At 42.7% G+C, this 25,341-nt stretch overlaps 4 protein-coding genes across 18 annotated transcripts in view; 3 read left to right on the forward strand and 1 right to left on the reverse strand.

Moving 5' to 3' along the window:
* Positions 1-139: 139 nt before the first annotated feature.
* tp53i13 (tumor protein p53 inducible protein 13) lies at positions 140-4,998 on the reverse strand. Its single transcript, XM_053873138.1, has 9 exons — positions 4,638-4,998; positions 4,479-4,553; positions 4,227-4,262; positions 4,013-4,071; positions 3,857-3,935; positions 2,062-2,190; positions 1,579-1,761; positions 668-1,346; positions 140-605 (listed from the first exon to the last, which is right to left on the reverse strand). Exons 1-9 carry the CDS (start codon positions 4,728-4,730, stop codon positions 499-501), a joined length of 1,440 nt encoding a protein of 479 aa, XP_053729113.1. The 5' UTR covers positions 4,731-4,998; the 3' UTR covers positions 140-498.
* Positions 4,999-5,370: 372 nt separating this feature from the next.
* LOC128764194 (nucleolar protein dao-5) lies at positions 5,371-16,819 on the forward strand. 14 transcript variants are annotated; one of them, XM_053873741.1, is made up of 32 exons: positions 5,374-5,416; positions 6,154-6,234; positions 6,495-6,595; positions 6,697-6,798; positions 7,227-7,298; positions 8,211-8,289; positions 9,556-9,584; positions 9,661-9,744; positions 9,958-10,050; positions 10,130-10,252; positions 10,325-10,417; positions 10,964-11,009; positions 11,087-11,145; positions 11,227-11,260; positions 11,324-11,427; positions 11,581-11,661; positions 11,750-11,827; positions 11,903-12,001; positions 12,077-12,163; positions 12,238-12,276; positions 12,352-12,390; positions 12,530-12,607; positions 12,675-12,761; positions 12,948-13,043; positions 13,185-13,280; positions 13,456-13,560; positions 13,764-13,856; positions 15,594-15,695; positions 15,806-15,907; positions 16,029-16,100; positions 16,158-16,202; positions 16,273-16,819. In XM_053873741.1, exons 2-32 carry the CDS (start codon positions 6,213-6,215, stop codon positions 16,624-16,626), a joined length of 2,694 nt encoding a protein of 897 aa, XP_053729716.1. In that variant the 5' UTR covers positions 5,374-5,416; positions 6,154-6,212; the 3' UTR covers positions 16,627-16,819. The 14 variants fall into 14 exon arrangements, with proteins under 14 accessions (XP_053729724.1, XP_053729716.1, XP_053729722.1 ...); XM_053873747.1 differs by having other exon boundaries at positions 11,750-11,767; positions 11,939-11,992; positions 12,074-12,163; XM_053873738.1 differs by having other exon boundaries at positions 10,328-10,417; positions 11,581-11,679.
* A 1,017-nt stretch (positions 16,820-17,836) lies between these two features.
* Positions 17,837-19,212, forward strand: wu:fb18f06 (protein FAM133). Of its 2 annotated transcripts, none has more exons than XM_053873387.1 (4): positions 17,837-17,977; positions 18,087-18,157; positions 18,275-18,496; positions 18,964-19,212. In XM_053873387.1, exons 1-4 carry the CDS (start codon positions 17,956-17,958, stop codon positions 18,967-18,969), a joined length of 321 nt encoding a protein of 106 aa, XP_053729362.1. In that variant the 5' UTR covers positions 17,837-17,955; the 3' UTR covers positions 18,970-19,212. The 2 variants fall into 2 exon arrangements, with proteins under 2 accessions (XP_053729362.1, XP_053729361.1); XM_053873386.1 differs by having other exon boundaries at positions 18,087-18,156; positions 18,271-18,496.
* Positions 19,213-21,255: 2,043 nt separating this feature from the next.
* The window catches only part of igsf11 (immunoglobulin superfamily member 11), a 111,226-nt gene continuing 107,140 nt past the window's right edge, over positions 21,256-25,341 (forward strand). Inside the window, exon 1 of the mRNA XM_053873616.1 lies at positions 21,256-21,701. Within this exon, the coding sequence (XP_053729591.1) occupies positions 21,641-21,701 (61 nt within the window). The 5' untranslated portion in view covers positions 21,256-21,640. The remainder of the gene's footprint in view (positions 21,702-25,341) is intronic.

A 25,341-nucleotide genomic window follows, 5' to 3' on the forward strand; every position in this document is an offset into this window, starting at 1 on the left:
GTCTCGACCCAGTGGGTCGAGTTAAAGCCACATTTGACCCAGTTCGGATACTCGGGCCACACCTGAAGGTGATGGTGACAGGCACTGCCTCTTTAAAAACACAAAATCTTTGCCCTTTACCAAGCAAATACTTGCACATCATAAAACCAAATATTTATTGACACAAGCAACAACCGGTTCACTCAACAACAAATGCCACAAGCTGTTGCTTAAAACAGCAACTTAAATACAAAACTCCACATTGTACAAAAATAGTATCTCTGAGTGGCTGAAGGAAATATTTAAATCTACAGTTACTTCAATGGAAACATTCATATTTACTGACTTTGTAACAAGTGCAGTGATTGTACAGCACGGACCTGAGTTCCTCACTTAATCCTCCTCGTACCTGTATAACTACTTCTGAATGATACAAATACACAACAGTACGTTGTATTCCAAAAATCATTTAAGGAAGAAACACCAGTTAAATATTTAAATATTCTTCAGGAGTCCATTCTAGAGTTGCTCGTCTGAGCTGGAGGAGCTAGGCGGATGAACATACTCCTGTCTTCGGCTCCTTTGTCGCCTTTTCTTGGTGATTCGAAGCCTCCGACGAATGACATCTGAAACAACGCGGATGTTAGATAAACTCCTGCAACTCTCGACCCAGTTTTGACTCACTCACCTGCTACGTTATCGTAGTCATGACACGGTTCCGGCCAGTATAAGCTCGGGGTGATTCTCCAGTGCCGGTACAGACGTGTGTAGAGAACGGACACGACAAGGAGAACAAGCAGGAAGCCCAGTGCCGCTGCGGCCCAGAAGGCATCGTCCGTGCGGGGCGTTCTGGGCATCCCGTTCCTCAGGAATTTGTCACCAACCTTAGCTCCCGATCCCTGCTGTATGCTGAGAACCTGAGAGGTCGGGGGGCGTGGCAGCAAAGACTCCGGCTTGGACTCTTCCTCCCTGCTCTGCACCACTTCCCTCTCCTCAATCCCGGCGCTCTCCTTTTCCGACAACGTCTTGCTTGCATCATTTTTCTTTCCCGACTTACGAGAACGTGCACCGTCGTTTTTAGATTGATCGGCTTCAGGCTGGGATCCATCCTTCGAGCCGACCTTTGGGGGGCCGTTCTTCACTTGCTGAGGAGCGATCTTGGTGAGGTTGGCCTTGACGTCAGATGGTCTTGATTCAACGTGAGGGCCGATGTTTGAGCTCTGGTCCTGTTTTCCTCGGATGCTGGCTCTTCTTTCCCGTTGAAGCTGATCTTCACTTTGATCGTTGACAACATAAGACGGGTTTTTCTTCACGGTTTTGGCCAGCAGAGACTGGATGGTCTGCTCACAGCATTGCCTCAAAGTCACCTGGAGAAGAAGCGCGAGATGAATCAGTTCTAACATACAGGCTTTTAGCTAGGAGGGCGTCTGGGCGTCTGCAAAACATGAAAAAATGGACGGCTGATTCCCGACTGTATCTTGGCTGCCAGACTGGTATATGGCAGCATCTTGTTTTGCAGACGCCCAGACGCCCTTATGGCTAAAAGCCTGCTAACCTTAGCAGCGCTTTACTGCCATTACGTGATGAAGGATCTCAAACCTTGGATTGTGGGCGTCGAGGTCCAGGCCTGGGCCTGATCAGAAACAACTTGTATTTGTTAGCCTGGTTCCCACTGCTGAGCATGTTGTTGTTGGCACCGGAGGTCTCCAGCCAGTCACAGACATCTGAGGAGGCGGCAGTGGAGAGCTCCAAAGTGCGGCCCCAAGCCACCAAAGCCACCGGCTGGACACAGAACACAGAGCTTTAAATGGACGGGAGACTTCAGTTACTCAGTTCTCTTCAGCAGGTTTCACATGTCGTGCAGACTTAAACAACGTAGCACCTTCGATAACACGCTGGATTTTGTCTTCAAACCTGACCAGCTTAGCAGGTTTATGTCATCCAAGTGACATACTCACTGTGATCTCTCCCTCTTATCAATGCTATTGCAGCTACATGCGTGTGTTTGAATGTGGTTTCATCAAACGTAAATGGCTCCAACAAACATTTGAACTTAAACACGTGAGGCTGAGTGCTGCCTACCAGGGTTCTGTCGAGCTGAGGGTGCGGGGTCATGACGTAGTGAGACAGGCAGGTTCTGGCCACGCCAGACAGGAGTAGACGATCGCTGCTGGGAGCACAAGGGTGGTAGAGGAGAGCCACTGCGCCTCTCTGGCGTATAAAGGAGAGCAGCATGTTGAAAGGAAGAGAATTTCAATGTTAGATTGTCTCGCCGAAAAGAAAACGCACATTCATAGTAATTTATGTTTTCTTTTACCGACATATTCAAAACGCGGTACAAAATATTCACATATTGAAGATTTATCATGTCAACATGTGTGTAGAATGTATATATTAAATCGAATAATACATTACCCAATAACCCTTTTGAGCCTGATCCTTGCTCTTACTTATGAACTCAAGTATCCTTTTGCATCATAGTGATGCTTCTTTTTTGTCGCATTTTGGTTCTTCTGAGATATTTAAGGTGACTCCTGGAGAAATTTAGTTAACCTCTGTTCAGTTAGGTTTTTTGTGTTTCTCTTTTTTTGTCACTTTTATGAAGCAATTGTATTTTCATGATGAATTATAAGATAACAAGGAGGAAAACTAAAGAAGAAAACAACTTACAGCGCATTAACAAATGAAAAAGAGAATACTAAAACAATAATAAATATATATGAATCTAATGGGAAATCCAAGTTTTACATTGTAGCAGTGTATACATGTACTCAAGTTTGACATTTGTTGTTTCTCCTTCATCTCAGTCCACTTGTCTTCAAACTGTGTCTCTTGCTGTCTTGCCGATGCATTATTCTTTCAAAACTAAAATATTCTCAACAATATCAGCCCACTGTTCGCAAGTCCCTGGCTCACATTTCCCCCATTTGAGAGTAACTGCTTTTTTACTTGCTGTACGCAAGACATTGCTCTTCAAATGTGAAATGTTGAGAGATAAAATGAGGGGTTCAATGCTCCTCATAACACAAAACACTCTTCAGTGCATCACAGATCACATTGCAAAATGTTTGAAGAAACGGCCATTTCCAGAAGGTGTCATTGTCCTTCTCTCTGTCCTCTCTGTCCCTGTCAAGTTTTTTCCAAGAGCATTCTCTGCATATCCTTGTGTTGGTACATGTCAGGTGTATTTTCCTTGTTTTACCTACTCAGCACTAATTTGAATGTTCAATTCTCTTTCACATTTTTCCCCAATATAGCCTGTCGATACATTTGTATTTAAAGACTCATATAATTTGAATTGTTTACAGGCCTTAACCATTATTTATTCAACTGGGCCCTTCTTATTTGTTTCTTTTTTGTTTATTTTATAATAATCTAAGTTGTCGAAATAAAGCATAAGTTGTCGAAATAAAGCATCTTTTGCTTTTCTAAGTTTCTCTCGATGTTGTGAAATCAAAACTCACATTCTTTGCAGTCTCCACCTTCTCCACCTTTAAAACAAAAGATTTCTCCCCTAGTGTAAACGTTAGCGACTGCATTACGCTATGTTGTAATAGCTGCATAAAATAAAACTGTATGTATGGCTTTAAAAAAAAAACAGAACAAATATGAATGGGCGACGCACAGTGTCAGACCTGTGACTGCCAAACCGTATTGAATACAAGGTGAAAAAGAAAGTCGATGCGGATCATGTGAGCCGATGTAGATGATGAACAGGAGCACTTGTTGTTGTGTCAAGCAGTTTAATCACAACAGTCTATTTACGCAGCCAAAAGTACACATCCGCCAGTGTTAATCTGTTTTCACCATAGGATACACTGACCATATTGTGCTGCGCAGGATCAAAGAGGCAAAACAGCCTTTCAGCGTGACTTACATGCACATTATGGAGCCATCTTTGAGGAGGACAGTACAAGTACTCTCCACTCTGGGCTTCCACCGGTCGGTACGCACCACTGCAATAACACAACACGGTGACACAACACGACTGTCGTGACCTATATAACACTGCAGGAGGGAACGGCGGCTTTACCTGTTGGGTATGGAGTTGGCGTACGTGATGGGCTTATCCATGCAGACCTTCTTGGCCGGCTGTGGGAAAACAGCTGATCTTATTGACTGAGGCGACACTTTTGAGGTGATGGAGCATTGATGTTGACTTTTGGGTTTAGGTAAGGTGTCAAAGGTTGTCAGCAGGGATCAATGAAACAGAAAATAAATGCTCTGTGCCTTTGGTGTGGACTCACCTCAGGATCAAAAACTTTATAGATACTGGGAAGAGTCTGTGGACAGAAGTGCAAAACGCTCAATCAGCCTGAACAAACAGAGAAGCGGCCGCATGTGTGGACTCGGGTAACATGACTTTGCACTTTAGTGGGATCATCGTTGACAACCCGTCAATGAGGCAGCGTCACCTTGTACGTTGATTTATATAATTTCATAGTGTAGAAGACGCGCACTCTTGATATGAGGGTGATGTCTTCAGTCACCATGGTTACCTGAGCTGGAGGCTCGGGCCACGCTGGACAGTCCCACAGACCAGCATCCCCCGGGAGGTCCCGACGCAAAGACAGCTTCAAAACACATATTAAAATAAGCCTCTTTGTCCCACATAAATGACAGCACACTGAGCTCATGACTTAGATAGTCACTCTCACCTTGCTGTTATCGCACCCTGGGTCCAGTGATCCGGATATGGTACAGCGACCTACGCTGACCCACAGCGCTGCCAGGACAGTCGCTGTCAGCATGGTGACTCCTACTCACTCATTCAGGCGTGTCATCGTTATTTATCCTCGTCTAATGGCTCTCCTCACCCGTCCTCTGAGATCAGTCCAAATGTTGCCTTCACTTCCACCACAATCGCGCGGAGGATGGTTGTCAAGCATCACACAATGCCCAGCTGCTACGTGACGACTAACACGCCCACTCGATCGCGTCCACGGTGTGTGGACGGCCGCGACATTTCATTTCCACGCCTCAACTGTATCTGCGTTTATCTTCAATGCAAACCAGCCATGATACACATTCATTTAGCACATTTTTTTTATTTGAACTTCCTTAAGAGAGCTTCAAAATAAGACATTTTGTAAAATAATATACAGGCCAGTTGATCTAAGTGTTGATGAATACATTTATTCAGATGGTTGAATAGTTTTAAAGTACGTTTAAATAGGTTGCATTGTTTTTTCCATTTATTGTAGGTATTTTTATTGGCCGATCTGTACTTTTATTTTGAAGAGGCGTGTGGCTCTAGAAAGTCAAATTGAGCGAGCTGTACAACTACGGAAACATGAAGGGAACAAATGCTAGTAAATCGCGGATGTTGTAGTTACAGAAGGTGGACACTGGGTGTCGACATTCGGTCGGTGTGGCCAGCCATTCACTTTATTTTGGTACGACGTGGAAGCTCGTTGAGAACTATGAATATTAAAATGTAAGTTGTTCTTCACCAGCAAGAGTTAAGTAAATAAAAATATTCTGAGTAAACCATCCGTTTATCACGAAGTAAGGTATACTTTAGAGCGTTCATTCACGCCTTCGCATGACGTCAGAACAATGTTTTTTTCATACATGTTGATGGATGAAGAATTATGCAGCATTTTGTGTGGGGCAGCTGGAGGTATGGAAGGAATCTGACAGCTGTCTTTGTGAGGGTTGTATGTGTGTCCTCGGGGGGCTGAAAATTATCACTTGTCTGTGGGTGAAAGTGACCTCATAACACTGTGAATTCGTCAGTGAATATCTGAACACAGTTTATTCTGTAAAGAAACACCACCCGTAACAAACTGCTTTATCGATTTTATATGTTCATTCATAGCTTTTAACCTGCAAAAAATGTGTAGCACTTCACTGCTGATGAATCCTCAGGCAACTAAACAGGATTTTCCTGTCAGCACAGGTGAAACGTCCTTCAAAAAACAGCAGGGTTTGGCTGCAGGTAGATTTCAAAACAAAATTATCCGTGACATTTAATGTCAATTGAATGGACCAAGAAGTCATGCGGTTATGTATTCACCTTCATCTGCCTTGTTATTAAATATGGCAATGACGATTTGTTGCTTCCACATCTGTGTTACATGATCAAAATACAAAAAAGGCTTTTATTTTGAAACCAGCAGATCTTCCTTAACACACCTTTTTCCCTCTCCCTTCTCTTTCCACACACATAAGTACACACCTTTTTGCCTCACTGACTGGGGTCTCAGGGCGGAGGAGAAGTCGGGGCCACCATGGAGGCCAAGTTCCCAAAAGGTTTGACGAGTTTCATGACTATTTTTAAGTCCTTGCAAATAAATGAAACACAACATTTTCGTTCATTCTGCTATTGCATTCTGGAATGTTGACTTTGCTTCTCATGCTTGAGTGACTCGTCTCTAAGAGACATTGTTCGAATCAGGACGTTGAATTGCATAGAAGTTCAAATATTATGGTCAAGATGTCAGCATGCATGTTTGCATATAATTTGCTTGCGTATTTTTTATTTTTATTTTTAAATGAACTCTGTTGCTCAGGTGGACCTGGCAGTGTGGAGGAACCACGAGTGGTTGAGTTGGAGCCTATTGACCTCGGGAAGCTGGAGGTGGACAAAGGTCTGGGACCAGAGGTCGAGCAGGTGAGCGGTCAGGCAACTGCAAAATTCAGAATGAGTCCATTTTGTGAATCTTTTTTTTTTTTTTTTTTTTGAATGACGTGCATTGTTTTCCTCTCTGCCAGGAGCAACACTCCTTGGACAGCTCTCCATCATCCTCGGACAGTGAGGATGAAGTCAAGAAAGGAAAAAAGAAGAAGAAGGTGAAGAAGAAGAAAAAGAAGAAGGTATGGGTGGAGATTTTACCCTTGGAATTTGTCAACTATTTGTTTTTTAGCGATTAGAAACTTGTATGTTATCAGCTCATCATGCTCCCTGTGAGGGTGTTGCCTGGATTCAAACAAACATTTCAGGTTTGCTTTGCACAAATCAAACCTGCTGAGTGGGGCGTCGCCTGGTTGGTAGAGCAGGGAGGAAGTTGGAATGTCATTTGTTTTGAAACTACTGGGGCTGTCACTTTTGCGGTTCGTTTTAATGGGCGCTGCCTTTGTTGTAAAATGGTGTGATGAATTGTTGCTTTATGTGTTGCCAAGTGACGAAGAATTAAAGTGACTCATTCATTTGTTTCTTTTTCATTTATCATTTTATTTAACAAAGGAGAGAGCAGGTGAACCTGCCATTCCCACCATCATAAAAAAGCTATGTCTTCTGACAGGATTCAAGCTCGTCCTCTTCTTCCTCCTCTTCCTCTTCATCCTCCAGCAGCTCTTCGGAGAGTGACAGCGAGGTGAGTTGTGGCGATAAAACACGCCCGTCATGCCATTGCATGTCACACAATCAAAGTCATCACACGCCTCACAACACCCCACAGCAGGTCTTGACTCCGACTTGACTGCACATGATGGAAATAAATGCTTCTGTCTTGTGCCAAAATATCTCTCTGAAAGAATGTGTTTCTTTTTTTCCCCACGCTAATCCAGTAGAAACCTCTCCTCAGAGCACTGCTAAAAATGAAAACCCATGCCATGAGCACAAACACAGTGACGTCAGCCTAGGCTGATTGTGTGGTTTTAACTTTGTTGCTGCTTCAGGGGAGGATTTAAAATCTGACAAAAGACTCACAAGGAGGTGATCATCTGGCATCTTCCGAAAAGCTAAAAAAAGATTCATAAGTCTCTCAAATACGGTACCAGTGGAGCTCCGGCAATGTTTGAGTCAGGTTTTGCGAGTGAGACACCCCCCCCTCCTGTTTGACAGCGCACACAACAAATTCAAATTCAGTCTGGCATGGAGCTAAAATGTGAGAGAATTTTTGATAAGCTCCAGCAGGCCACATAGCATGACTCCGGGGGCCGAATTTGGCCCCTGGGCTTTGAGTTTAAGACAAAACACTGACTGGTTGTAATCTACAATCTCCAACTCTACTGTGAGCCTCTCCCAAACAGCAGTGGAAACTTGTGACCTGTAACCGCGTTCCTGTTCTCTCAGTCGCCACCTGGATGTTATCACCATCGATATGATTAGGGACAGAGATCCAGATTTGTAAACATGCAACACAAAGTTTCCAAACTCAGAAGACAGAGATCACCTCCGATTCTCACCATGTTGGCAAGACATAGTTAAGAACCATGCAACACAAAACCTAAATATGTGTATGATTACTGAGAAAGACTAATGTAAAATGGTGTGTACCGTGTAGGATGAAAAGAAAAAGAAGAAAAAGAAAAAGAAGAAGGAGGGAGAAGTGACAACATACGTGTGGGATAATGTCATCATTGGTAGGTGGAGGAAATTCTCCCATGTACTATGAATGTGTATTTTATGATTGTGTTGTGTCCAGATTTAGATTAACATTTAACAACATTTAGATTTAACATTTACTTTGAAATGTGTGAAGTCTCAAGAGCTCGAGATTTGATGTAAAAAAAAAAAAATGGGCAGAAGACAAAAGGCAGATGAGCGAGGCTTCAATTCGACATGGATCATTTTTGTTGGCAGAACACTGACAGGAAAAATGGACTCCAGTGTATTCAGTCGTAGATCAATGGCCTGTTACACCCCCCAAACAAACAAGTGAACTGAAGCTCCATAAATTTTTCAAAAAAAAAACCAACTTCTACCAACCAATAACTTTCTATCTGATTGTCAACACTGAGACAATTTACAACACTTCAATAAGAAACTTGTCGTGACTGACCATGAGTAAAGTAAGAGCGACTCGTGGGCCACATGTGGCCTTTTGACAGCATTTCTGCAGCCCACCAGGTCAACACGAAACTATAAATCTGATGAGGTAGGAATGTTTCCAATAGCAAACAATTTTACTGAATAACTTAATTTTCTCTATTTCCTTATGTCTTGCTTGTGAGTTTTTTTCCAGCCGTCAAAATAAAGAAAAAGTGAATAAATATACAAATAAAAGCGCTTTTAAATCACATTTTCATGTTTTGACAGTCAACGTCCATGGTTCCTTTTTACTTATAGTTTTAATAAATTACACCATACTGTACATGCATACAAAAATATAATCATTTTTATACAGCCATCATGACATACTAATACATATAATTTTCTCATTATTTAAAGTAGTCAACCCATATTAAAAATATGAGGAGGAAAAAAAATGTCAATAGTTTTTTTAAATGTATTTTTAATAATTGCAGAAATAAAAATTAAAAATGCTAAATGTGTTTTTTTTTTACATTTGTTTCATTGTGAGCAGTTATTGTAGAAAAATTCAAGAGAAAAAGAAAAAAGCAAGTGATGTAGCATCTGTCATCCGCATGTCTGTCACTTCATGTTCTTCATCTGTGCTCCATCTGTGTTCATGATGAACACCAGGTAAACACCACATCGATTCTAGCAGCAGTTTTTGCTCCATTCCATTCCATTAGCATCATAAGGCTGGCGAGCCTCAGGCTTTACTGGCTTCATCAGTAAAGGTGACAGGATTTCCATAAAACGATCATAAGTGTCTGTGCCTGCGATGGATGTTGAGACGGACTCATAAATCAGAGTAAATGATTTTGCATTTGTGTTTTCAGATTCCAACTGTGAACTACAGGAGCAGCATGTGAGTGAAGCATCAACCCGTTGAACAAAACACTGCTATTTTGGAAACCTCATCGCTAAATCATCTTTTACTTCAGGATGTAAGCTCTTCAGAGGATGAGGACAAAAAGAAAAAGAAGAAGAAGAAGAAGGATAAGAAAAAGAAGAAGAAAAAGAAGAAAGTAAGTGCAATTTTGAATTGAAATATTTTAAATTATGTCTGTGGAGCAATTAAGTCTGAGTAAGTAGAAAACATTTTTATATGTTTTAACAAAAAACAAATCTCATATACGTGTGAGACTAGAAAGACTAGATACTAATATAAAATTATACACATAATAAAATACGATCTGCGGGAGTAGATGAAGCCATGAATTGTTTTGCCATTTCTGCAGGATTCCTCCTCCTCTTCTTCCTCTGACAGTTCCTCTGACAGTTCATCTGACAGCGAGGACAAAAAGAAGAAGAAAAAGAAGAAGAAAAAGAAGGTGTCACCATTAAACAAACACACAAAAAGTAAAATACTTTCCAGATTTTAAATGGTTTCGGTTTTCACATGTCCCACAGGACTCGAGCTCTTCCTCCTCAGATAGTTCCTGTTGTTCATCATCCTCCTCTGACAGTGATGACGGCAAGAAGAAAAAAAAGAAAAAAGACAAGAAGAAGAAGAAAAAGAAAGACAAGAAGAAGGTAAACAAATATGGAGGTCTAAGTATATGCTTTTGTTTAATTGGTTTATATCATTCATTTCTTTTATTGAAGAAGGATTCCAGCTCATCATCCTCATCCTCTGACAGTGACGAAGATAAGAAAAAAAAGAAGAAGGATAAGAAGAAGAAGAAAGATGAGAAGAAGGTAAATGAGTTGAATTCACCACGACTCATGACAAACTGTCAGCAGAGAGGCTGCGGCGTCCGATAACCCTGTTATACTGGGAAAGGGCAGCAGAAAATAAATGACCTTTCACACTCTCGCCTCCACAGAACTTCACAGCGACCAGTGTATGTGATGAAAACGGCTTGTGTTTTGTTGAGTTTTTTCTTCAACCCAGTGCCATTTTCACTTTTCTATTATTGACAGGCTTATGAGGCTTCATGAAACAGTTTCCCCATTTTTAGAGCTCACGAAATGGCACTCTCCGCTCTAAAATCCAGTGAAAGCCCACATCATTTTGAAGCCGAATTGATCAGATTAAAAACAAACAAAACTGACCAATGCTATGTTCTTTTTGAAAACCTTCACTCAGAGAAACACACGCAGAGAAAGCAACCAGTGTAGCGTTGAGCCTGTCTGGACCTGTGCGAGTGTGTCCTCAAACATTCTGCTTCACCTCACCTGTGCATATTTCTGTTCACTTCTGCCTTATTAAAATTGCTGAATACATAACTGTTAACGTTACAGGATGAGGAGCAGGAGGAAACTAAATCAGCTCAACTTTCAGCAGCAGGTAAGTTAAGTTGTGTTGTGTGTTGCCACAATCAAACCGGTTCGTCGTTGACAAAGCAGAACTTGGATCCTCTGTAGGTGTCGAGGGAGAGGATCCAACTGCTGATGGTGTTGTCGCCAAAGTTCAAGATGACCAGGTGAATTACAGATTGACTTGTTTGAATTTTTTTTCTTCAACAATATGTATTAATAACTGTGGATTTTGTCGCGACAAATAGGAGCTTCAAGCAGCTGCAGTGGGGAAAACAGATGGTAGGTCTTCATAAATGTTGCAAGCAGTTTGGCGAGATTGTGAAGATTGGTCTTTCCCTGGAGAAGCAGGAGGGCTTGGTGTTGACGATGGCCATGTGAGCGACGACGAAGGAGAAGGAGGAGAAGATGGACAAAAGAAGAAAAAGAAATTGAAGAAAAAGAAAAAGGTTAACATGAAACTTACTGAATTGTTGACACGGTCCTTCATCAATGCACCAATGTCGGCTCCGCAACAGGATTCTGTCTCCAGTTCCGATGACGATAAAAATACGGAACAGCTTTTTCTAGTTCAATATATTGATTGAATTTCTTTATCCTAGGATTCTGCTTCCTCATCATCTGACTCTGAGAGCTCCTCTTCTGACAGTGACGATGACAAGAAGAAGAAGAAGAAAAAGAAGGTGAAGAAGAAGGACAAGGTTGGGTCTTTGTTTTCATGCGTCATGTTCGCTTGGCTTATAAGTAGCAATGGATTACTTACCTTCTCAGGGTTCCAGTTCCTCCTCATCTTCGTCTGATAGTGACGATGACAAGAAGAAAAAGAAAAAGAAGAAGAAGAAGAAGAAGGTAATAATACAGAGGATTGGTTTGTAGATTGCAGCCCAACCTCTTTCACTGATGCTTCTCAACTTTATTTTCAAGGATTCAAGCTCTGATGACAGCTCCTCTTCATGCCCCTCTTCGTCTGATAGTGATGATGACAAGAAGAAAAAGAAGAAGAAGAAGAAGAAGAAGAAGAAGGTAATAATTCAGAGGATTGGTTTGTAGATCGCAGCCCAACCTCTTTGATTGATACTTCTCAACTTTATGTTCAAGGATTCAAGCTCTGATGACAGCTCCTCTTCATGCTCCTCTTCGTCTGATAGTGATGATGACAAGAAGAAAAAGAAAAAGAAGAAGAAGGTGAAGATCAGAATGATATGCTTGTTAATATTAGTCCATTTGTGCAGCTCATCTTAGTCTGCTTTCTTTTGAAGGAATCCAGCTCCTCTTCCTCTGACAGCGATGATGACAAGGTGAGAGAAGCATTGACCAAAGTCATCTCATTGCCTGAAAGTCTTTCTGATAAAACTGCTGTATGATTTATGTAGAAGAAAAAGAAGAAGGACAAGAAAAAGAAGAAAAAGAAGGTGAGCTCATTGCTGTCATGTCTGGCCTACGGTTATAATGAAATGGAGTTTAACAATTGGACATCAGTAAACATACTACAAACGGAATTGTCATCTGTAATTTTACGTTTTTGTGTAATTCACGTTTTTTTTCTTTTAGGATTCATCCTCCGATTCCTCCAGTGATTCCAGTGATGGTGAGAAGAAAAAGAAGAAGAAAAAGAAAGACAAGAAAAAGGTGAATAAAGTCAGCTGCTTCACATCCATATGCATTAAAAACTAAATAGTTTTTGTCTTCCTTACAGGATTCCTCCTCTGACGCTTCAAGTGATTCTTCAAGCGATGATGACAAGAAGAAGAAAAAGAAGAAAAAAGACAAGAAGAAGAAGAAAGTTAGTGAAGACACAGGGTTTTGGATTTATTAGATTATTAGTCTGTCGGTTCTAGTTAGTCACAAAAAAAACTGAAGTGTCGCTTAAACTACAGCCAACGTTGCAAGAAGGTTGCTTACACCTCTGTTCCATCACTGAGTGAAAAGTCAAGACTCCATCTCAACGGATGCTCTTATGCATGTACAGGATTCCTCCTCTGACTCGTCCAGTGATTCTTCTTCAAGTGATGATGACAAGAAGAAGAAAAAGAAGAAGAAAGACAAGAAGAAAAAGAAAAAAGAGGTAGCTATGTCAAATACAAATGAAAGGTTTCCAAGAATGTTGCAAGCGCTCTTGTTTATTAGACCAGTGAGAGGCAGGTGCACTATTAATCCAGGAAGATTCTCGGAAAATGTAATAACAACAAATGATGTGTCTTCTCAGGATTCCTCCTCTGACTCTTCAAGTGATTCTTCCAGTGAAGATGACAAGAAGAAGAAAAAGAAGAAGAAAGACAAGAAGAAGAAGAAGAAAAAAAAGGTAGCTATGTCAAATACAAATGAAAGTTTTCCAAGAATGTTGTGAGTGCCCAGTGAGAAGCAGGTCCACTGTTAGTCCAGGGAGATTATAGAACAATTTAATAACCAAAAAAAAAGACAAAGACAAATTAAAAGCCATGTGATTTTTGATAACAGCAAAAGATGTGTCTTCTCAGGATTCCTCCTCTGACTCTTCTGGTGATTCTTCAAGTGACTCTTCGAGTGATGATGACAAGAAGAAGAAAAAGAAGAAGAAAGACAAGAAGAAAAAGAAAAAAAAGGTTGTTGATATCAAACAAAATGTTTCAGAGCGTATGGTGTGTGAATGTTGTGTGCGCTCTTGTTTATGAGAGCAGTGAGAAGCAGGTACGCAATTAATACTCAAAATAACAAAACTGTCAAAATCAAAAGTGTCATTTAAATATATGTGGATTTTTTTTTTTTAAAGCATATTGAACTAACAACAAATGATGCGTCTTCTCAGGATTCCTCCTCTGACTCTTCGAGCGACTCTTCTAGTGATGATGACAAGAAGAAAAAGAAGAAGAAGAAGAAGAAGAAACACAAGAAGAAAAAGGTGGGTGATGTCAAATCATGATAGTTTTTTTCAAGTCTTCCATATGGGTGTCATGTTTTTAGCGAGAAGATGATGAATAATTATGGCCGAAAACTCAAGAAATATAACAAAAAAGTTGGAAACAAGAAAATGTACGTTAGGCATCTGTGTTATGACAAGTGGTAGCCTCTCTCCTTCTTTAAGTATGAAGATGAAGATGAACTAGTTTATGTGTGGGAGGATGAGTGGGTGGAGGAGTTAAATGGTTCCTGTGTATATTTCATGTCATCTAAGGCAAAGAGCAATGAATCCACTCTGTTACTATCCCTTCTTATTTTCCATAGCAAGGCTGAGCGTCAGGCAGGCCAGTCCTCTCAAAACCAATTCTACTCTGTCACATGATGAACGTGCAAGTCAGAACAGGTTCTGCCTGCAGTGTTGTTAGCCAGCTGGACACTGATGGAAATTGTGTTACTGTTGGCTGAAGAAGAGAAAACAGGGGGCAACTACTGTATAAGGACGAGTACAGTAGTTTCATGTACGGTAGGAACGTTGACTGTGGGGGACTATGACTGGAAAGGATCATGTGAGCTGGTATGTTCAGAAAAAAGGTAGGCATGTTATGTGTGCTGGAAACTTGGAGTAGATGGGAAGAAAAATGAGGTGTTTTTGAAGGGCAAGTATGTGGACTACATGAGCTTGAAGCTAGAAGTCATGAAGAAGTCCTTAGGCCTCACCTTCAGGATGTCTGGGAAGAGGAGTTGTGGGACAAGCTAGATGAGGTGACAGAGAACATTTTCCTCAGGGAGAGAATCGTGATAGGAGCCGACTTCGATGTAAGAGGGAGAAGGAAACGGAGGATATCAGGAGTAGAGTCAAGAAGAGAAATGCTGAGGGGACAGATGGAGGTAGACCTTGATAAGAGAATAGAGATGGCAGTGGTGAGCTTCCAGACGTAAGAGACAAGAGTGGAGAGAGGAGCTCACAGGTAGAGAAAGGAAGACCAGGAGACTTAGTGGTTGGGTGAGTAGGTGCTTGAGGTGAGTATCAGGATAAAGAAGGAAGCAAATAAACTGGGGCATAAACTGAGAGGTGAGGAAAGCAGATGTATAATATGTCTGCTATAATCATTTGTGTGAGACACTGAATGACCAGGAAGGAGAGAGGGATAAAGGACAGACAGGGGGTCAGGGACTGGAGCAAAATAGCAAGGTGGAAGTGGGATGAGGAAGGGGGTGAAGATACCTGGCAAAGTGGAGGAGTGTTTTGGTGTCCATTTCCAGGACAAAGGAGAGCATCAGAGAAGCATGTGAGGGTTGTCCAGGATATGTCTGAGGACAATGGTGAGGTATGTTGTAGGACAGTGGTTCGTAACCATTATGCCGTGGCCCATGGTTGGGCCGCGAGACGCTTAGTTTTAATACATTTGTCACATATGGTGGCAGTAGTGTGTCACTGCATTGACTTGACAGCTGCAAATCTGTGAGAGTTCCCAACTAGTTCTTCAAAAGAAAAACAGTAAAAACTGTTCACCTGTTGAAGCAGTTTTGAAAATGACAACATTACATTAGTTATATCCTCTTTGGAGTTCAGATAAAATCTATTATTTTTATTTTATGATAATGAATTGTAAGACGATCAACGGAAATGCTTTTCAGGTGCAAAAAATGATGATAAAGTAAAATATTCTCGTATTTGGTCAAAAGTCTCAAGTGACAAAAACAAGGAAATGATGCAAAGGTTGATTTGATTCTTCAGGATTCCTCCTCCGACTCCTCCAGTGACTCTTCTAGTGATGACGACAAGAAAAAGAAAAAGAAGAAGAAGAAGGACAAAAAAAAGAAAAAGAAGAAGAAGAAGGTGATACAGAGCACTACACCCCATGGATTTATTTATTTATGGATGCCCCTCAAGAAACCCGGAATATGTTATAAGTTAACATCATTGCTGATGAACATCATCCTGTGCAGGATTCCTCTTCTTCCAGCTCCAGCGATTCCTCCAGTGATGATGATAAAAAGAAGAAAAAGAAGAAAGACAAGAAGGAGAAGAAAAAGGAAGACGAGAAAAAGGTAGCTGAGGAGCCTGTTATCCAATAAATCTCCATCAAAATCTATTCAGCCTACATTACATCTAGCGGTGATGGGGACCAGGAAAAAAAGAACGGAACTGATGCATGTTTGCTCATTTCAGGACTCCAGTAGTCCGAGCTCACCTGACAAACAGGATGGCAGCGACAAAGAAAACCAACAGAAAGAGCAGAAGGTAAATCAAAGATAGCCTTCTCTCCAACTTCTGACTCGTTCTCTGCTTGTCCTCTAGACTTGTGAGTCCCTTGACAGTGAAAGCAACCCGAACAAGACTCTTGTAAGCGCATCAGCCTTTGGTCATTGGGTGACTTTAACTTTGTTTCACCAAGTTGTGTGCTTTATTTCAGGGCTATCCCGGGGTCAAACAGGAAGAGCAGCCTAAAGTGGAGCAGTCAGGTGGTACTGCCCTTTCAACATCTGCGACCACCAGCCCGATGCCCGGCGGCAGTGGCGGCGGCGGCGGCGGCACTATCATCACATACGTCACACTTCCATCCAAACCGGTGGTGAAGCTGGATCCTGCGGGCTCTCCGTCTGTTTTGAAGCCATCGCAAAGCGTGAGAGACCCGTCACCCTCCCGCAAACCAGTCAGCGCCATGGAGGCTCTGATGGGGAACCCAAGGCGGTACGGAGAAGGGAGCACTCGCACCACCACCCACCTCACCTCCCTTGACCTGCTGAGAAACCCCAAACAGCAGTAGATGGCAAATGGTATTGATCTGAATTATCAAGCGCACGGAGCGCAGTGGGAATGTGATTGAAGAGGGGGGCGGAGGTGTTGTCTTGGTGTCAAAATCTCATGACTTCATGGGTCTTAACATTTTTTTGACTTTTAAAGAAAAGGTGTACTGTGGAAACAAAACATGCTGGATGAAAATTAAAGGCTGCTTTGAAATGAAACCTGTTGTCTACCTATGTCTACCTATGTCTGGTAGCAGAAGAAAATGTGTTGTCAAATTACTGCAATGCAATGTTCCCTCTAATTTTTCATGTGTCTGAGCAACACACAAACTCTCTGAGCAGTCACTTGGACACTGTGAGCTATATATATATATATATATATATATATATATATATATATATATATATATATATATTTCGAGATGAGGTATAAAACCTTTCCTGTCTCCGCACTGGACCGTGGTAGAGTGTCACAGGGGAGGTGCTCGCTCTCCACACCTCCGAGGCTGGAGCGCTCACTCCAGGGTTTGATGTCCTGTTGTGGGCTGGAGCTGGGACAGGGATGAGGCGAGTCTGGGACAGAGCTAAGTTACTTGGTTTATGACTTTGTCACAGCCAAACTGCACAGAAGCGCACATTCAGAGCTGGACACGCACCGGGCACCTCTTCACTTCTGGAGAGACGTCACTCACTCGGCAACCCCTCCCACATGCAGCGGCCACACACATAGAGGAACAGCGCACCTGCAGCAGACACTCTACATTCACTCCTACAAAAGACTATTTTAAGGCTTGGAACGCATTATTTCTTTTTCCATTCATTGTAATGGGAAAAATCCATTCAGATTTCGGCCATATATATATATATATATATATATATATATATAATTTTTTTTTTTTTCCATGACTGATTTTGTGATTGCTGCCCTCCGCTATAGTCCAAAAAAGGCGTGAAGGTGAGCTCACATTCATATCATGGTTTGACCAACGAACATACGCGGACAGGCAAAACAAAACAAAACAAACTCGATGTCCAGCACGCAGAACCCGGAACAAGGGTGCGTTCAGGGAACTACGTCATCACCGGACTGCTCGTAGTAACATTTTCAAAAGTCCCTATTAAAGGATAAACGTTGCTTTATCGGACCTTATTCCATTCTCGCAAACTGGGCTTCGAATTGTCCCTCAAATAAATAAAATTTCTGGCTGCGGCGGTCACGTGGTTGCCAGGTGTGGTCACGTGCCGTTGGGTGTGCCGCTGTTTCCCCTGTAGAAGAGGAGCGCAGTAAAGTGCTCGTCGTTTACTCTCGGGAGCTTCTCGTTCCACTCTGACCGCTGCGAGCATTGACCATGAGCTTTTCCCTGGGTGACGGTAAGATTTAAGCCTCGTCTGAAGCTAGTTTTACGAGTGCGACTTTGGGTGCATTCACTCGTGCGTATGAAGCGTCACAGCACTCGTTTGTGCGTCTTGTCTCGTGCAGCCGTGGGTGGTGAGGATGAGGTGAAGAAGAGTGACGCTGAAAAGAACGAGATCTCGTGGCCGTGGAACAAGGTTTCAAATACACTCTTCCACATCATGAACTTTGAACACTGTTCCTGTTGTACTTAGCATGTGATGAACCAAATCCATTCTTGTTCATGTGACTTTTCTGGGATGACTTGTTCGAAGAAATCCGATAAGGCGAAGGACAAAGACAAGTCTAAAGACAACAAGTCCGGTGAGAAGAACAAAGACAAGTCCCACGACAAGTCTGAAGACAACAAGCCCGGTGAGAAGAAGAAGAAGAAGAAGAAAAAGGAGACGAATGAAACCAAGGACAAATCTGCCGAGGAAAAGAAGGATGGAACATCATCCTCCTCTTCCTCCTCCTCTTCCTCCAGCAGTGATGAGGTACGCACAATTCAACTCAAAAGTGCCCAGTAAAGATGAACTTTCATCTGAGAGTCTGAAAAAAATGCTGCTCATCGGGTTGCACACTGCCACACCTGAGGTCTCTGTTAGCTGAATCATCGCATCATTGGTGTGTGGAGAAACCCACAACAAGTTCAACCTGCTGTGCGTGTTCAGGTAATCACTGACACGCTGCGGCTTCCCACTTTGTTTTATGCAAACACACGCACACCTTTTCTGATTGGAAATAAACAAAGAAACGGTGCTTTTCAACAGAAAAGCAAACACTCCTTTGACTTGTCGGAGCAAATTCCTGATGAAAACTGAGTGAAGCGAAGGCGACACTTGTTAGAAACCTGGTCTGGCCTGAGGACGCCTCCTTACATTCCATCTAATTCATGCTGAAACTAAGATGTTGATCAGTGCGGTGGTATCTTTAAGGACTCGTTTTTCATCTGTCGTTTCAGAACTGATGCTTCCTGACCGACCACACTGTTGAGTCAGCTTGAACCAGCTCTTCAACTTCAACACTGAGTCGTCGTCAATATTCTGCTTCACCACTAGATGGTAGTGTTTCTCCTGTTTTGAGTATTTAAAGAATTGTACGGCCAAAACATGAACCACGGTGGCGTCACAAAAAGTGAAGGTGCATGAATCGACTGCCCACTGAATAATCCAGCACAATTAAACACACTATGATTCTCACTTTTGTGTGTTTTTGCCAGGCTTTCTGTCACAGTAAGCTTCGTCCTCGGCTGCCAGACAAGTGCTGAAGGCCTCCTCTGGGCCTTCTTAATATTTCATAGATCAAGAGTCATGAAGTCACTTGTGAAAGGAATCGATTGTAGAGGCGACTCCAACGCTGAAAATGTAGGAAAGTTGAGGAAGCTGAACATTGTGGGGAAAAAACAAGAAATCTATTATCTTATATTTTACACAATGACATCATTATATCATTTATATTTATCCGGTTGTAATTGATCATTTTTCTCCAGCTTACCAGATTTTTTTTTCCTTGGAGAATTTTTATAAACTTACCACAGGGAGGCGTTGCTGTCTCTTTCGCTCACCAATGGCGTCAATGGTCGCGTAGCAACAGCCGGGATAAGAGTGACTTCAATCCGAGCCGCTCTCTTTCATCAAGCGTTAGAAGACGCACACGAACTCGAACAGGAAGTCCTCATCTGCTATTAGCAAATCAAAAGCACCAGTTCCCCCCCCCCCCCCCCCCCCCCCCCCCCCCCCTCTCTCCAGGTAAGCTGTGTGGTTCGGCAGAGGCCAAGGTAAACACACTGTCATGTGCCAGGGATTATCTTGTGACACACTGCCCCACACGTGTTATGCAACCTGAGATTTTAAGAGTACAGCCATGTACTGACAGTCAAGATATTTAAATGGACAGCTGGCTTTCTGTGTCATGAGCCAGCCACCTGTCCTGGATGCAACCTACCCAGGTATAAAGAAGTAAAAAGTGGTATGAATTAGTGATGATGCGGAACACAATTTCTCTCTATCTTTTTTCAGCGCCTTTTTGGTCCATTTGTGTCCTTGTTTGGTCGAGAACATGACTCTCTGGCCTGTGTCCACGTTAAATGTTTGATGAGGAGAAAACAGGTTTTAGGTTTTATTTGTCATCTGACAGCAGTCGAGTAAGCAACTTCCAAACTTCGCAAAAACAAAACATATCGCTCACGGCTTGTCCAACCAAGCTTTTAGCTCAGGTATTCACGGTGACTTAGTGGAGTTCAAAAACATGGAGAGAGACTCCTGGAGACTTGACCGCGGTGAGGACGCGGGGGCAGCAGCCGGTGCAAAGAAGCCCAGACATCTCTCTTGCCAGCAACCTACTCCAACTATTCAGGGGCATGCTGAGTGTGTCCTGAGACATCTGAAAAGATGCCAGAGCCCCAGCTGACCTGTCGCGTGGCCAAACACCTGTTCTACTTTGAGTCTCTCCCTGATGACTGTGTTTATCTTCCAGCTGAGAAAAGTAAGTTCAGCCTCTTATATATAGTTATTTAAATAATTTCCCATAGCTTCTTTTCAATCAGTCTTGCATTTAAAAACATTGTTCTGATATTAGTTATATTTCCTAAGGTGACGCATATCTTCCATGACTGTTGTAAGGGGTTGTGAAGGCCCCCTTTTTCACCACATACATTGTATTTAAATAATATTCAATATCTTCAATACATTGTTAATAGCACGTAGATGGACAATTGTATTTGTAGTTTTGACCTCACTACGGCCATATAAATATAAAGGCTTTATGTGGTCCCCAAGTTGCAGTTGTCCCACTTATTACTAAGACAATTCTGGGTTGAAAAGACAGACTTTATTTTGGATAATTTCCAATGGCTTTTTGTTGTGTGCGTCAAATATTTGTGTTTGATTAAACAGTAGATTTTGCCCACAACATTTTAAAAACTTTGGTGGTAATGTTGCTCTTAGTAGTAATAGTAAACGTTTTTATGATGCCATTATCACAAGTTAGAGACTGTAAAACCTTGATAAAATTCGAGCCAGAAGCATTTAAAAAATAACATTACTCCAAGTATTAACAAACCGAATTGATAGTTGAGATACATTGTTTAAAAAAAATAAATATCAGATTTCATTAGATTTTTTAAAGGCTTATATTATGGCGTTGAGGTGTAACAAAAGATAAGAGGAGGCAAATATCAAAACGAGTTTTATTTTGAAGGGTGCGCTGACCGGAAGCGTCGCAGTTATTAAGCCCCGGTGACTTTGCATCAGGTTCCACGCTCAGCTGCTGCAGACACAGAATCATGGAGCGCAACAAGAAGCGTCGGAGAGTGTCAGCGTGCGGACCGGAGCGGAGTCAGCAAGTGCTCAGTGCGTGAGTGCGAGTTGGGGAGAGACGCCACGCGGTGAGGAGGCGCTCAGCTCAGTGTTGGAACAGTCCGAGCGGACAGGTACAGAAGCGCCGGCGGGAGGAAGACATGCTCTCGAGGCTGTTCCTGGACATTTCCAGTCGTTTTGGGAAAATGTGCGCTGCCTAAAGGGGAGAGACGGAGTTCGCCGTTGCGTCTGATGCCGTCTCCAGGAACTTTTCTCGGCGGACTCTGAGCTGAGCGTGTGTTTCCAGAGAAGGGGCCGCAGCCTCCTGAACACCGAGGAGCCATGGTGAAGTTCCATAACTCGGACCTATGGATTGCCTGGATGCTGGTGTTCTGCATGGAGGGTGAGTGGCACGCGCGCTCGTGCCATGTCAAATGTAACCGTTCTAGTGGGCATGCGCGCGAGTAGGTTTATGGGGATTTAAAATTTTAGACAACTTCTCTCCGCGTGCGTGCCATGTCCATTTGATCCCCCCCACCCCGCTCCTTAATACTTTTGGATCAGGCCGCTAAATCCGCGGCATTTCTACCCCCCGAAAAAAAAAAAAAAAAAAAACGAAAGCAGCGATTTGGGATCACTTTTCCTGGTCCTCATCCCTTTTTCTCCAAAGCACTTTTGGTTATGCGCGTCGCACGTGCCCCCTTTTTGGGGGTGTTTTACGCGCGACCTTCGACCTGCGCGCTCCATACCAGCACATCCCTGATACACATGTCGCGGGGGGGAAAAAACCCGATTTGATCTCCCGTGTTTTGAAATAGAAACGGAGCAGACGGTGGAGAGTTGCGCCGATAATCCGCCCGATTAAGGAGCAGCATGGTGACCGAGCACAGAGCAGCGAAATCACTACATATCCCTGTAATTCTCCTGTGGGAATTAAACTGGAAATACATGTGCGTGTGTATTCCCATCATCTGCAACTTTGATGACATTATGTCCTCTTTGGTCATGTGCTTTTCATATTGTTGAGCAAGCATGTGACTCGCGGTGCTGATGCCGGAGTCTGATTCACTGCTCTTCACAGGGGACTTTTTCTGTCTCGGTTTAGACAGCAAAGTAAGCAATACCTTCTCATGAGCTGTGAAACAAGAGCTCTTTGCCCGAATTCAATGCCTATAAAATGCAGAGCAACAATTTAAATCCAAGCTGAACCTTTAATTTAGACATTAAACAGACTTTTCTGACAATTTCAGTTAAAAACCGAGTCACAATATTTGCCAGCAAAACAGACCACGCTCCTTGTATGTGAACATGAAATACTGTTTTTGACTGAGCCATTGTCAGGCTGCATGGGTTACCTGTCACTATAATTAAATTTCCACTCACTTTGTTTATTTTCATTGAAGGAAAACTGGAAAAAAAACATTCAAATATAATATATTGTCTCTCAAATGATCCTGAAATGAATAATTTCTTTCCAAATACGCCACTCTGATATGACTGAAACTCCACAACAGCTGTGTAAACCCAGGAAGCTGCAGTGTAGCTCAGAAGCACTGTTTTCTCTCCCTCTGTCAGCCACAACCTGACGTGTCAATTTGGACAGGACACTTGTGTGAGATTGAATTCAATCCCGATTGCAGGTGTTTCACTCCGCTGCTCTCTTATTTAACAGCGAATCCCTGCCACTGTAGTGTATATGGAGCCGTGTCGCCTCCACTCACAGGACACACACACACACGCACGAGCGCTCAGAATAGTTTGATTTGATCAGCTGGGGCCATGGTCTGGTGAAATGGCTCCGAATGGAAAAAGGTACACGGTGGCCGGACGGCCTCCTTGTGGCCACCCAGCTGGAAAGTATATTTCAGTCTCTGTATTGAGTGAGGGTGAGTTTTGTGCTTGATCCGAGAGGATGAAGAATGTTTCCAGGAATACAGTGTGAGGCTGTAGAGTCAGTATTGACTGTGGTTTGTTCAGCAGTGTGTGCTGACCTGCACTTTTTTCCCCGTCAGACATTGTCACTCGATCAATCTGATCAGCTTGTTTTGTCAGCGGATCCTGCATTGATCTGACGTATTACACAATCAAGCCTCAACTTCAGGTCGTGGAGTTTTGATGACGGATGTAGAACGCGGGGAAATGGGCAACTGTCAGAGCGAAAAAAGGAAAAGTTACCCAAGTCGGACAAACTGCCTGTGTTTATGTGCTGCTGGATTGACAGCTCCCACTGGGCTCAAGTTGCTCAGCGTCTTCTGCAAAACAGACCCAGACCTGGAGGAACTACGGAAAATGTATTTCTAAATCCACTTCCTCTAAAGATTCCTGCTGAGATCGTACCACGTTAATGCATATTTCAATATATCTGGCAAAGATATACCAATATTTCTGCGGTTATTGCGTCCGCTGGTTTCTATCCGAGTCCCTGAAGCGGAGCAGTACTTGCATTACTGAGCATGTGATTTAAATGCCGGAAAAATAAAATGCAAATGGGTGTTTCATAAATTGACAGTGGATGGATGTTCTCAGAAATATTGATCGGGTTATGCTCCGACATCTTGGCATTAAATAATGACATTTATTCTTCAGTGTTTTTGGAAAAGTGCTTTGTCAAAATGCATCAATAGACACGCATAGTTTTCTCGTGTCCTCTACCGTGAATAATCTGTTCCTTAAATACAGAGATGGAAGCTTTCTTGCCCTTGAATTGTTTCCGTTCCTTTCATCTTATACAGTATATTGAATCGACATGTGTCAAACTCATGACCCGGGGACCAAATCTGGTCGGCTGGGTCATTTCTTCTGGCTCACAAAAGCTTTAGCAACAAGCTAAAGTTTACGACAGCTTCATATCCAAATATAATACACAATGTAATAGTTGATGAATTTTGATAAGAAACACTGGGGTATTTTATTCTGAAGTTAAGGCCCCAAATGACTGTTAGTGCAGTGTCAATAAATGGCTTGGATCTGCCCACAACTTGGACATCAGCTAGGTTTCCATTAGGTTTATTTGTAAAAGACAGGCAATTATATTTCCAAAGTTTTGACCAAGTACTGTTGTCACATGTTTATGTTGCAACAGAGTTTTTAGTGCTGCTGTGTTCTCTCAGAATTATTTTGGGATAAAACTGTGTGCATGTATTCGACGTCGTAAAGAATGAACACCGAACGTTTTCACTGCTTAGTAGCCTCTTATTGCGGCAGACTTGTCACGCGACGACCTGTGTCTTGAAAGTATTTTGGGGATTTTGAAACAGAATTTTACATCTTAAGTCTCCATTAATTATGGTTGACAGAGGCACGTGAGCTTCTGAGACGTGAAATTACTGAGGAAAACTTTCCGAGGCGACGTCTTCACAGGCAATGAACTGCGCTTCAGTGACTCATACTAGCATGCTATCAGAGATGACCCGATAAAGACTACGTTGCGAACGGAGTTGCATTGTGACTGACGTCAGCAGCGTGGGAAATACAGCAGACGATGCTAGCTGTAGCCTACATTCGCAGCTACTTTATGTCAAGGTGCTTGAGGAAAAACGTCAGTTTAGAGGAAGCATTTTCAAGGGCAATGAAAAATAATATGCCCCCACCTTGCATGAGTTCGACACCCGTGCGCTTGGACTCCAAAGAGCGGTGAAAGAGCTCCACAAACAGATCTAACCCGCTCTGGGTTTTCCCTGCGTATGAATGAAGCCAGTAGCATTCATCATGTGATCCTCTTTCAATCCATTTGTAGCGTCTCCTAGCATTGTAATACTCGCTGGATTGTTTTTACTCTCTTAGCTTTGTTGCTGGCGAAAATGTTTTTCTCAAGTTTGAGGAGTCAACAATGGTGGCTCTGTGCTAATAAACCGATTGGTTCAGCAGTTGTCACAACGAGGCCCCCCGGCAGAAGCGACACAGAGCGGCTCTGTCTAGGATCCAATTGAACGATTCTCACAGAACATCCCTGAAGGGCGTGGTGTGCACCAGTCCGGACGTCCAGTCAATGCACAGAGCCAAACCCGATCGGTGCTGCTGCTTCTGAACATTTGATTTGTCCG

Source organism: Synchiropus splendidus, chromosome 8 (assembly GCF_027744825.2).
Source record: "Synchiropus splendidus isolate RoL2022-P1 chromosome 8, RoL_Sspl_1.0, whole genome shotgun sequence".
In the NCBI taxonomy this organism is placed as follows: domain Eukaryota; kingdom Metazoa; phylum Chordata; class Actinopteri; order Syngnathiformes; family Callionymidae; genus Synchiropus; species Synchiropus splendidus.

What these genes read in the sequence shown, in the direction of transcription:
- LOC128764194 (XM_053873734.1), top strand. Translation starts at nt 6,213, where the DNA reads ATGGAGGCCAAGTTCCCAAAAG. An exon ending in GGAGGCCAAGTTCCCAAAAG is followed by an intron (nt 6,235 to 6,494) that starts GTTTGACGAGTT and finishes TCTGTTGCTCAG; the next exon opens with GTGGACCTGGCAGTGTGGAG. An exon ending in AGAAGAAGAAGAAAAAAAAG is followed by an intron (nt 13,281 to 13,455) that starts GTAGCTATGTCA and finishes GTGTCTTCTCAG; the next exon opens with GATTCCTCCTCTGACTCTTC.
- wu:fb18f06 (XM_053873386.1), top strand. Translation starts at nt 17,956, where the DNA reads ATGAGCTTTTCCCTGGGTGACG. An exon ending in GAGCTTTTCCCTGGGTGACG is followed by an intron (nt 17,978 to 18,086) that starts GTAAGATTTAAG and finishes TGTCTCGTGCAG; the next exon opens with CCGTGGGTGGTGAGGATGAG. An exon ending in ATCTCGTGGCCGTGGAACAA is followed by an intron (nt 18,157 to 18,270) that starts GGTTTCAAATAC and finishes GATGACTTGTTC; the next exon opens with GAAGAAATCCGATAAGGCGA.
- tp53i13 (XM_053873138.1), bottom strand. Translation starts at nt 4,730, where the DNA reads ATGCTGACAGCGACTGTCCTGGCAGCGCTGTGGGTCAGCGTAGGTCGC. An exon ending in CAGGGTGCGATAACAGCAAG is followed by an intron (nt 4,554 to 4,637) that starts GTGAGAGTGACT and finishes TGTGTTTTGAAG; the next exon opens with CTGTCTTTGCGTCGGGACCT. An exon ending in ATAAAGTTTTTGATCCTGAG is followed by an intron (nt 4,072 to 4,226) that starts GTGAGTCCACAC and finishes GTTTTCCCACAG; the next exon opens with CCGGCCAAGAAGGTCTGCAT.